Genomic DNA, 10950 nt, shown 5'->3' on the forward strand with positions numbered 1-10950 from the left:
AATTGCTGCTTGTTCTGATGCACAAATCATACCATTATCAAATGATTTTGACATAACTACATCATTTGCTGCTTGTTTAATATTACATGTCTTTTCAATATATGTTGGTACATTTCCTGCTCCTACTCCAAGTGCTGGTTTTCCTGATGAATATGCTGCTTTTACCATAGCATTTCCTCCTGTTGCAAGAATAGTTGCAACTCCTGGATGATTCATTAATTTATTTGATGCTTCAATTCCTCCAAATTCAATCCATTGAATACAATTTTCTGGTGCTCCTGCTGCAATAGCTGCATCTCTAACAATTTTAGCTGCCATAATTGAACATTTAAGTGCTGATGGATGGAATGAAAATACAATTGGATTTCTTGTCTTAATTGAAATAAGTGATTTGAAAATAGCTGTTGATGTTGGATTAGTAACTGGTGTAACTCCACAAACAACTCCAACTGGTTCTGCAATTTCTGTAATTCCATAAAGTGGATCTACATTAACAATACCAACTGTTTTAGCATGTCTCATTTCATGTGTAACATGTTCACATGCAAATATATTCTTAGTAGCTTTATCTTCAAAAATACCTCTTCCTGTTTCTTCAACTGCGGCTGCTGCAAGTGCACAATGTTGGTCAAGTGCTGCAACTGATGCTTTCTTTACAATATAATCTATTTTTTCTTGTGTAAATTCTGGTTTAAGATATTCTTTAAGTGCAACTTGTGCTTTAGCAACAAGTTGATTAATATGTTCATCTACAGTCATACTTTGTTGTGCAGACATGTTACTTATTTGTTTTGAATGAATAAAAATTACTGGGTCATGTTTAAATAGTCCTCTAATTTTCGAATAGGAGAAAGGAAAACAGGACAGGGTTGTAACTTTTCTTGAAATAGTATGTATTATTTATGATTTTTTAAGGAACATTTTAGAAATCGGACGAAAATTCATTTTTTTATTTTCCATTTTTTGAAAATAGTAACTCTTCTTTATCGGTCATAAAACGTGGCAGGGTTGTTCTTCTTATTATTTTTAGAATTTTTTATAAAATATTTTATTCCTTGTTTTCTTTTTATGTAAATTTCTTAACAACATTTTAAAGAATTTGAGATTTTTCATCTTGATATATTTTTGGGATATATTACATTTTTCTTTAATTTATTAAACAAATTTTTTATACAATTTTTTAATATAACTTAAATTAATTAAAACAAATAATACTTAAAAATCTATTAATATAGAATGGATTATAAAAAGAATATTATATGAAGCAAGTAATGTAGATAACAAAATAATGAATAAATATAGTAAAAATATAGTAAAAATATAGTAAAAAGAAATTATAGTCATAATACTTAAACAGGTGTAATGAATTGGAACAATTTTGAATTGCCACATGAACCATCAATTGATTTAGCAGACCAAGCTTTGTTATTTGATCCTTGTTTTAATAAGTATAAAAAGAAAAAAGGGTACTATGCTACAGGAGTACCTGTTGTAATGAAAGAAGGAGATGTATGTGAAGTACCAAATCAATTTGGAGTTCAAGAATTAGCTAATGCCATTCCATACTATACATCTCGGGTATTAGCAGAAAACCATACTATTGATGAAACACACAACTATTTTAATTTAATGCAAATAATTAATGTAAAAAATAAAAAGTATTTTATTTATTCTCATAAAGAAGGAGAGGTAGAACTTTGTTTATTTAATGGAGAAATTATTCCTAAAGGAAGTATTGTTTGTGGAGGTATTATCAGAAAAATTGTTGTTATTAAAGAGACATTATGGAAGAATCCGTCAACACCTATTACACCACCACCAATATTTTGTATTGCTAATGAAAGTAATATATTTGTATATGTTATGGAAAATGAAAATCCAATAAGAATAAACGAATTTCATATTAATGATAAAATTGATGATATTCAAATGATTTGTACTGATGACATTTATTTAATTATTGCTGTAAATAATAAAATTCATTTAATTTCAATAAATACAAAAGAAGATAATGAATATATAATTCCATATAGAGAAGGAGATGATGGGGAGGCGAGAATTACATTTAGCTTATTTCCTAAATTAATTATTTGTAGAGGTTTTGGTATGTATACATTAAATATATTAACTAAAGAAGTTGAAACAAAGTACGGATTTTCTGATAAAGTTTTTGCTTTAACAAGTCATATATATTTTCCATTTCATGTTATAGTTATAACTGAAACATCCCTTTTTATTATGGACACAAGAACATTTACTGGTGTTGCATCTCATCTTCATGTAATTCCAAAACAACATTTATATTATGACGTAGAATGTTTTTTTTATGAAAATAAATTAACATGTATTATTCCAACAGAACGTTATTGCATAATAGTCCCCTTTAAGTTTAATGTTGAAAAATTACAGTTTAGTACTGAATATGCCTCTTGTCTTGTTAAACTTCCATTAATACTTCCATTTATTAAAAAAAAATTACATTATAGGATTCTTGGGTTTTATGCAATTCCTCATGAAAATGAACTTATAATGATACTCATTGATACTGAAAGAAGAATTACTGCTCAAAAATTTACTTATGGAGAATACAATGAAGATATTAAAAAGCACTCTATTATTCTTTCTGAAAAACACACAGTAGAAAGACCTATACCATTATTTAGAAGAAAGATAGATATGTACCGTGAATTTTTAGATAAACAATTATCAAAGGAACCAGCTGTTAAAAAAAAGATAAAACAGGAAGTGTCTGAAAATAAAAACACTAAAGTCAAGAACATTGAATACAAACACACAGAAAATTTCTTTTATAATTACGCATTAAAAAAGTATGCAAAAAAAGATAAAGAAGAAATGGAACTTAGAAAAAAAGAATTACGCAAAAGAATTGAAAGTAAAAAACCAAAAGTAATAAAAGAACCTAAACCAAAGAAACCTCAAATCAAACTACCTAAAGAAAGGAAAAAGAGAGAAGGAAGTGGAATGGTATCACTTAATGCTCTTAGACGTCACAAACACTGATAAATTGCTATTGAAATTAAGTTATTAATTAAATAACATTATTATTAACAAAATAGGTTTTATGAAAAAACAAAATAATTTATATAGTTTTTTAATAATTAAATTATAATAAATGGTAAAAATTATAAAAAACACAACTTATAATTCATTTATGTCACGAGAAGAAGAAAATACAACTCTCTATGTAGTGGGGGTTCCTGAGTGTGCAGATGAAACAAGAATAAGAGAAGAATTTGGAAAATATGGAAAAATCGAAATAGTTACTATTTTGGCAAAAAGAGATCAATACAAAACACACACTGTCTTTGTTAAGTACTCTACTTTTGAAGAAGCAAAACGAGCAAAAAATCAGTTAAATTGCACTAATCCATTTGACAATGGACCAACAATGTCTGTTAAAATTGCAGATAAAGACCATAAAAGAAAGACTAGGGATGATGAAAGAAGGAGAACTGAAAGAGATAGAGAATGGGAGAGAGAGAGAAGAAAGAGTGGAATTAAAAGTATAGATAGGAGAGTTAATATTTTTTCTAAGCGAGAGGGTAGTAGTAGGTTTGATAATAGGCGTAGTGAATATAATGGGTATGATAAATTTCTTGAAGAAAAAGAACGAAGATATGCACCATATCAATATAACTCTGTTCTTCCTTCATATAACAGCTATTCAATGTCATCACAATATCATCCTTATACTCCAATTGCAAGTGGAATTGTTTCCCAACCAAAAAGTTATGGAGGAGAATATACATCAACATATATCCCAAGTGTTTCATATCAACCACAAACAATTTATCAACCGCCTCAAACAAGTCAAGGTAATTTAACACAACCAACACAATACAATTATAACCCTTATAAAAAATGATAAATAACAAAAGTGAAAAATGAATTTAATAAAGAAATAAAATTGAACTCATAGTCTTTGATAATAATTTAAAAGATAATTTACTTATTTCTATTTGTTCAACATAATTAATAACCTTAAATAACCTTCTATTTAAAAAAGGAAATTAAATTAAATTCTTATAAATACAAGAAGAATTAGAATTTTCATATTTGTAAGATGAATAAATAAATTGGTTGAATAATGGTTTAACTGAAGAAAATGAGTACATAGAAGAATATAATAAATTTGTTATTTCTTTATCATTTTGATAAAGAATTAATCCACCTTTTTTCATTCTATTTTGTATTTTAATATAAATTCTTTTTCCAAATTCATTACTTTGACTTAAATTAATAATACCATTATCAATTGCAATTGATTCAACTCGTTTCATTTGAATATAATCTTCTTTAGTACCTTTTCTAGTTTTTCTCTCTTTTAAGATTATATTATTTTGTTTTAATAACAAAATCATTAAATTATTTGTCATTGTATCCAAATATATTTTCTTTTCTTTAGATGACTTATCTTTTAAATCTTCTTGTTCTGCATCCCAAATTATTTGTTGTCTTAGACGAATTTTTGAAATAGGAAAACATTGCATTGTTGTAGTACTTCGTTTATGTGGTTTATTTAATTCAATATCAAATCCAATGTTATTTAATACTGCAATAAGAAACATTTGTTGAACTACAACTCTGTTTTGTGATTCTCTTTTTGCTACAAGTTGTTCTTTTTTTACTGCTTCATCACTATTATCTAATATGACATAAGAACCATCTTCATCTATTGTTAGTGGTATTTTAATAAAAGGACTACGAATCATATTTGTTAGTAAATTTAGTTCTCAATATCATTGACATATGACCACTAAATATTATAATTTTGGATTGTAGAATTGTTAATTAAAAAATCATAAATATTTTATTTTTTCTTCCTTTATGTTTGATGAGCTAAAACTCTCCACTTCTAAAAACTCAATACCTTCGAATAATCGAAAGTATAAATATAGAATTAAGTAAAATGATCTTTCATGAGTTAAATAAAATGTTAAGTCACTAAGAGATTTGGTTTAGAAAGAATATCTTTATTCACTCATCACCAAAAATGGAAATATATTCTGATTTAAATATTATTTCCAAAAATAGAAATGAGGGAATGGGCTCAGTTACTTGGTATCACTAATCATCGAAAATGATGGTTATTGTAAAAACAATTTGGTAATATTATTTCTATTGTTAAATATTCTTATTTGATACAGGTAAATATCCATACAATGATTGTATATTAGTATTATTTATTTACTTATATATTTTTTTCTTCATTGAATTAAAAAAACTATTTTAATTGTTTTTACTTTTTTTCTGGATAAACTATATCTTTTTAATTAATTTAATTTGAGGACTTAAATCTATTTGACCTTTTCTTCAAATAAAATAAGTTACTAAATGAATATACTATATCTCAATAACCATTCAAGATATAATAATTTTATTGTCATTATTAATCTAACTTCATACCCTCAATATATCAAATTGGAGAAAAATTATTTATCCTACATGATTGAATATTATTCTCAGTGTTGTTGAGTTGAAACAATTAACAAATTCTTTTTTTAAATATAATATATAAAATAAATAATTTATTAATTCCCAATACAATTTAATACAATGAAATTTACTTATCTCTTTATCAAAACATAATCTAATAAAACTTTGTTTAATGAAAATAAATGATGCCATTCGTCAAAATGGAATTAGAATATAGAATCCATATATAGATGAATATATCATTATTCTTTTAATTACAAAAATACAGATAAATGTCTAAATACTTTCAGTACACTTGGAATAATAAGTTAATACTTTGATAATTATTTTTTTTTAATAAATAAAGACATTACAAAATGAAAGAAATAGATAATTAGTTTGAGTATTTGCTTAAAATAAAATCATTGAACTAAATTCCAATAAATAAAAACATAAAAAATTGAATTAAAATGATTAAATAAAATATAGTCTACTCAATAAAAGACCAATAAGAATAAATACTTTCAAACCAAAAAACCAATAAGATGTGAATTTTGTTTTAGTCATGAAACAATACAGAGTTATAATATAACAAAAATTATGGAATTATAATACAAAGAGAAAAACCTTAATAATAGTTGTTATAAAAATACAAATCTGATGAATAACAGAATGAAAGGAATCTGAATATTTATCAGAATCCAAGCAATAAAATAACACAAAAATATAAAAATAAATACAAATGAAAAGTACTATGAAGTTATTTATAAAAAAGGTTAATAAAAATTAGTTAATTAACTGTTAATAATTTTATTTTCTATTATTCATTCTTCAGTGAAGATTATTTGTTTTAACATTGCATATTCTTTATATTAGTTTATTCTTTGATTTTATTTGTTGAATTGTGAAATTTTCATTTCTTCATTATTAATATAAAATAATTTATTTCAGATATTTCTAATTTAAATATTCATCATTTAAGTTATTATCTGATTTTAGTTAGTATAAAATTCTTCTTTATTTTCATATTTTAAGAAGAGTATATCATTATCACTATATCATTATGATTAATTTTCATTTTAACATCAACCATAACAACAGATAGTTTTTCATTGATAGTATGTATATTAACAAATACACCTGTATTCTAACAAATAAATAATACTATCATCTTTATAAATAAATACACATTTAATATAAATGATATTCAATCAACATAATTAATAATCACTGATATTCTCACAATATTGATTAATATGTTTTCTAACCAAATGCAACATCACAAATAGAGTATAACTGATGGTTCATGTCTTTGATTTGTTTTATGGTATGTGTAATGTCTCTGATGTATTACCTTCAAATCTCAACTGTTCATAAAAAGAGTATATAACCAAAATAAAGAAACAACAAAAATGAAATTAGACCAACTGAATTTAATAAACGTCTAGAACAAAGTATGACTATAACTAAACAACAAGTCCACAGTACAAAGCCAATGAATTAAAACAACAAACAATTTCTATTAATAAACTTCACTATATAAAAGTAAAACAAGAGAATTAAACAAAAATGAATAATTCAAAACAATTACTAAAATTATTTCATAAAACTGCAACAGCAAAAAAATTAGTGAAAAATTAATTGAATAAGCAACAGTGCTAAATTAACTCAGTATGTATTATACCTCTTATTTCTTAGCGGTCTTCTTAGCAGCAGCTTTCTTAACTACCTTCTTAGCAGCAGCCTTTTTAGCTGGCTTCTTAACTACTTTCTTAACAGATTTTTTAGCAACTTTCTTTGGAGTAACTTTTTTAACATTCTTTTTAATTTGTTTAAGTTGTGACTTAACAATATTTTGTGCAACTTTATCAGCAGCTTCAACTGATGGTTGTGCAGCAACTTTCATCATAAGTTTATCAACAATTTGTTCAATAGCAGTTTTAGCAACAGTTTCAACGTTATTTCTAGCAACACCATTTTCAACAGCAGCTGAAATAGCCTTAACAATCTTTGAATGTACTTTGGTGTAAGCAGCTTCAGCTTTTTTAGCAACAAAGGCTTGAACCTTAGCAGCATCGTTGTTGAACTTTTTAGCAGCTTTAGCGACATTAGATTGTGCAGCAACTTTAGCGGCAAGTGTAGCATATTTATTTGCAAGTTGTGAAGTAACTTTCTTAATAGTGGCTTGTGTCTTTAATCTTTCATCAACAAAGTTTCCTTCGTCTTCGAGTCCAACATGTCTTTCAATCTTATTGCTTCTAGCGATGCTATCTCTGAATGGAGCAGTGATTTTATCAGTTTCCTTTCTAATATCTCTCAACATATTAACTTTATGAATTCTAACTGAATGAAGTTTCTTTTGAATAGCCTCAATTTCAAGTTCAAGTCTTGCTCTATCCTCAGCAACAGTAGCATATTTAAGATCTCTGTAAAGGTAATAGAGTGAATCATTAAGATTTCTCTCTTGTTGTTCATCAGCTCTTATTTTATTATGAATGGCCTTAGTTTGTGCAGTAATAGTATTAATTCTACTTTGAATTACACAACTTCTTTTAAATGGTGAGTAGATTTCTTCAGCAGTAGCAAGTGCAATGAAGAGGAGAATAAATGCGTTCATGAAATTATAATTTTCAGTTATTAGTTCTTTCTTAAATACCTACTTATCTTATTATTTTATTTTTTTAACATTTATCTTTTTTATTTTTCTTTTTTTTTTTTTCTTTTTTAGTTTCCTTTCTTTCCTGATTTTTTACTTCTTATTCTCCTTCTTTTTCTTTTGATTTTTGATTCTTATTATTTCATATCCTTTTTTATTCTCTTTTTAAGTTCTGTATATATTTCCACTCTTTTTACCTATTTCTTCAGGATTAACTTTTAATTTTTCCTTGACTTGTTTTTATTCTAATGTTGATTTTTACTCAAAACCTTTCGAAACTCTTCTTCCCTGATAACTTTTTATCTTAACACTTTTCTTTTTACTCTTGTTAAAAACTAATATTATTGTGTTTTATATAACATAAGAATACTACGAAGTGTTTTCTTGATTTGAAATCCCAAAAAAAGGTGATAACTCATTTAGAATAGAATGACAAAGACTTCTATTCTTTTTTATTTCTCTCTTAGAATCATTGTTTTGGTCTATTTTTTAATTTTTTTTAATTAAACTTGATTCATAAAAAGTAAACAAGTTATTTTTTACTATTTTACTTTATCTTCAATTTGTGTTATCAGAATTATTTGATGATGAAATACCGTTTTAGATGTTGTTGGCTGTCGTCTTAAATACCATTATTTCTGTAGTTTCTATTTACTCAATAATTTGGCTTCGTTAAGAATTTTTGTTTCAAAATATATCATTTCATATTGAAAGTTCAAAACACTATTTTAAATTTATCATCAACATGAATGAAATATTTTGTTATTAGAAACTAATTTTAAATACATTTTTTGTGTATCATTATTTAACAAAACAATAATAAGCAGCAGTTTAAAAAATATATTTTCACAACCAGTCATCTCTTCTTCTCTTTGTAAAAAAAGAAACCATTAAATGGAAATATAATAAACACTAACCACCATACTCAATTGGACATTCTCATCTGTAAGATTTTTGGTATTTAGCACGAGCTCCTGGTCCTCCGAACTTCTTGGCTTCACACCTTCTTGGATCAGCAACAAGAAGAGTTCTATCATATTCAAGGAATTTTGTTTTGAGTTCATTCTTTGTAGTTTCGTCAACAAACTTTTGGTTGTAAGCAATAAGAGCCTTGGCAATGGCTTGTCTAATGGCATATGCTTGTGCAACTTGTCCACCACCAGTGACTCTAATCTTAAGATCTAGTTTAGCATAATTTTCTTTGCCAACAATGAATAATGGTTCAAATACTTTAATTCTTAATACTGGTGGGTTGATAAGATCGAGTGGAACACCATTAACTCTAATCATACCTTTTCCTTCTTTACAAAGACAAACAGCAATGGCAGTCTTTTTCTTTCCAAAAACTTGAACACTCTTAAGAGCCTCAGTATGTTTCTTTTGAGTTTTACCGGTGGCTTTAACAGTTGCCGACATTAATATAAAAATGGGTTAGTTCTCGTAAAGGGTTTCTTTTTTTCTTTTTTTCTAATATTTTTATAATTTTTTATTATAATTTAATGTGTTCATTCTTGTATTTTCTTCTGATACATTATTTTCTTATATCTCCATTAGATGGAAAACATACAATTTATCTCTGATTTACATCTGGATGAACCCTTCTGTTCAGAATATTTCCAGTCACACCCAATTCGTGTTATGGCTAAATACCTTGTTGTTAGTGGTGATTTGTGTGACCATGACTCTTTAAATAATGTTCAATGGTTTTTTGATTGGTGTAGTATAAATTATGAACAAACATACATTCTTTATGGCAACCATGACTGTTTCGGCATAACTAATTTAGAACAACTAATGAGTGGTTGGAATAAAAGTGTCCGCTCAAATGTTCATTATGTAAATAACTCTAACATACTGATCAATTCAACAGAACTGTTCTTCACTACATTATGGAGTGAGTTAGATATCAATGACAAACAATACTTGTTAAACAATGCAGTAGACTTTGATAAAATTAAATACAACAACTCTACATCACTTTCATTTGAACTTTATAACTATGTTCATACTGTTTGTAGAAATTGGTTAAAAGAAAAGATACAAAATTCTAGAGCCCAATACAAAATCGTATTTTCTCATCACTGCCCAACAACGTCATTGTCTAAAAAAAAAGACTCTCTATTTAGTCTGTTTAGAAGTAATGACGAAGATTTAATGAAAGGAGTTAATCTTTGGGTTTATGGACATACTCATTTTAATATATCTCCAAAATGGTTTGAGGAGACATTGTTGGTATCAAACCAATTTGGCCATTTTAAAGAGAAAGATCATACTGGCTGGAACCCTCAACAAACAACTAATTCTGTATGTCAGAGAGAACTCAAATCACTTTACAAGGAATAATTAAGAATGTCTTTCTCTTTCTTGTTTGTTTTAAAAATCATTTAGAATTGGTACAATATAAAGTTATTCACTATTATTTTTTCATATGTCACAATCAAGTTATTACGATGTTGTCATTATTGGAGCTGGTTGCGTTGGTGCTTGTTGTGCTATGGAATTGTCTAAATACAAGAGTCTTAAGATTGCCTTGTTAGAAAAGGCTAGAGATGTTTCTAATGGAGCTACTTCTGCTAACTCTGGTATTGTTCATTGTGGTATTGACACTACATTAGAAACTTTGAAAGGAAGACTTGTAGTAAGAGGAAACACTCTTATCCATGAACTCCAACCAAAACTTAACTTTGGTCTTACTACTTGTGGGGAGTTGATGGTTGCTAAAACTGATGAAGAAATACCTAATTTAAATAAATACATGGAAATTGCTAAAACTAAAAACGTTCCAGTTGAATTATGGGATTATGAAAGAATTCATAAAGAAGAACCAAATTTGAGTGAAAACATTAAGAAAGCTATTT

General features: G+C 26.6%; 8 protein-coding genes across 8 annotated transcripts in view, besides 17 other annotated features; 4 read left to right on the forward strand and 4 right to left on the reverse strand.

Annotated features, from left to right (window-relative positions):
• EDI_008350 (succinate-semialdehyde dehydrogenase, putative) lies at positions 1-777 on the reverse strand (the record flags this gene model as incomplete). The annotated part of the gene is made up of 1 exon (XM_001734712.1): positions 1-777. A coding segment is annotated over one exon (777 nt), but the record flags the coding sequence as incomplete, so codon positions are not given.
• Positions 778-1017: 240 nt separating this feature from the next.
• Positions 1018-1053: a sequence feature (AT_rich).
• Positions 1054-1130: 77 nt separating this feature from the next.
• Positions 1131-1234: a sequence feature (AT_rich).
• Positions 1235-1282: 48 nt separating this feature from the next.
• Positions 1283-1339: a sequence feature (AT_rich).
• A 23-nt stretch (positions 1340-1362) lies between these two features.
• On the forward strand, positions 1363-3021 carry EDI_008360 (uncharacterized protein; the record flags this gene model as incomplete). The annotated part of the gene is made up of 1 exon (XM_001734713.1): positions 1363-3021. One exon carries the CDS (start codon positions 1363-1365, stop codon positions 3019-3021), a length of 1659 nt encoding a protein of 552 aa, XP_001734765.1.
• Positions 1618-1672: a sequence feature (AT_rich).
• Positions 3022-3034: 13 nt separating the features above from the next.
• Positions 3035-3153: a sequence feature (AT_rich).
• Positions 3154-3172: 19 nt separating this feature from the next.
• Positions 3173-3886, forward strand: EDI_008370 (uncharacterized protein; the record flags this gene model as incomplete). The annotated part of the gene is made up of 1 exon (XM_001734714.1): positions 3173-3886. The coding sequence occupies one exon, from the start codon at positions 3173-3175 to the stop codon at positions 3884-3886; it is 714 nt and encodes a 237-aa protein (XP_001734766.1).
• Positions 3461-3513: a microsatellite.
• A 145-nt stretch (positions 3887-4031) lies between the features above and the next one.
• Positions 4032-4733, reverse strand: EDI_008380 (uncharacterized protein; the record flags this gene model as incomplete). The annotated part of the gene is made up of 1 exon (XM_001734715.1): positions 4032-4733. One exon carries the CDS (start codon positions 4731-4733, stop codon positions 4032-4034), a length of 702 nt encoding a protein of 233 aa, XP_001734767.1.
• Positions 4351-4392: a sequence feature (AT_rich).
• Positions 4734-4808: 75 nt separating the features above from the next.
• Positions 4809-4840: a sequence feature (AT_rich).
• A 350-nt stretch (positions 4841-5190) lies between these two features.
• Positions 5191-5271: a sequence feature (AT_rich).
• A 246-nt stretch (positions 5272-5517) lies between these two features.
• Positions 5518-5558: a sequence feature (AT_rich).
• Positions 5559-5776: 218 nt separating this feature from the next.
• Positions 5777-5802: a sequence feature (AT_rich).
• Positions 5803-5875: 73 nt separating this feature from the next.
• Positions 5876-5924: a sequence feature (AT_rich).
• Positions 5925-6215: 291 nt separating this feature from the next.
• Positions 6216-6800: a repeat region.
• Positions 6801-7123: 323 nt separating this feature from the next.
• EDI_008390 (uncharacterized protein) lies at positions 7124-8053 on the reverse strand (the record flags this gene model as incomplete). The annotated part of the gene is made up of 1 exon (XM_001734716.1): positions 7124-8053. One exon carries the CDS (start codon positions 8051-8053, stop codon positions 7124-7126), a length of 930 nt encoding a protein of 309 aa, XP_001734768.1.
• A 76-nt stretch (positions 8054-8129) lies between these two features.
• Positions 8130-8214: a microsatellite.
• Positions 8215-8217: 3 nt separating this feature from the next.
• Positions 8218-8355: a microsatellite.
• A 220-nt stretch (positions 8356-8575) lies between these two features.
• Positions 8576-8600: a sequence feature (AT_rich).
• Positions 8601-9031: 431 nt separating this feature from the next.
• On the reverse strand, positions 9032-9508 carry EDI_008400 (40S ribosomal protein S16, putative; the record flags this gene model as incomplete). Its single annotated transcript, XM_001734717.1, has 1 exon — positions 9032-9508. The coding sequence occupies one exon, from the start codon at positions 9506-9508 to the stop codon at positions 9032-9034; it is 477 nt and encodes a 158-aa protein (XP_001734769.1).
• Positions 9509-9544: 36 nt separating this feature from the next.
• Positions 9545-9593: a sequence feature (AT_rich).
• A 53-nt stretch (positions 9594-9646) lies between these two features.
• On the forward strand, positions 9647-10435 carry EDI_008410 (uncharacterized protein; the record flags this gene model as incomplete). The annotated part of the gene is made up of 1 exon (XM_001734718.1): positions 9647-10435. The coding sequence occupies one exon, from the start codon at positions 9647-9649 to the stop codon at positions 10433-10435; it is 789 nt and encodes a 262-aa protein (XP_001734770.1).
• An 85-nt stretch (positions 10436-10520) lies between these two features.
• Positions 10521-10950, forward strand: part of EDI_008420 (glycerol-3-phosphate dehydrogenase, putative) — a gene marked incomplete at both ends in the record, with an annotated part of 955 nt that continues 525 nt past the window's right edge. Inside the window, one exon of the mRNA XM_001734719.1 lies at positions 10521-10926. Coding sequence (XP_001734771.1) covers positions 10521-10926 — 406 coding nt within the window. The remainder of the gene's footprint in view (positions 10927-10950) is intronic.

The sequence above is a fragment of the Entamoeba dispar genome, genomic scaffold (assembly GCF_000209125.1).
Source record: "Entamoeba dispar SAW760 scf_1105229458515 genomic scaffold, whole genome shotgun sequence".
Taxonomy (NCBI): Eukaryota; Evosea; order Mastigamoebida; family Endamoebidae; genus Entamoeba; species Entamoeba dispar.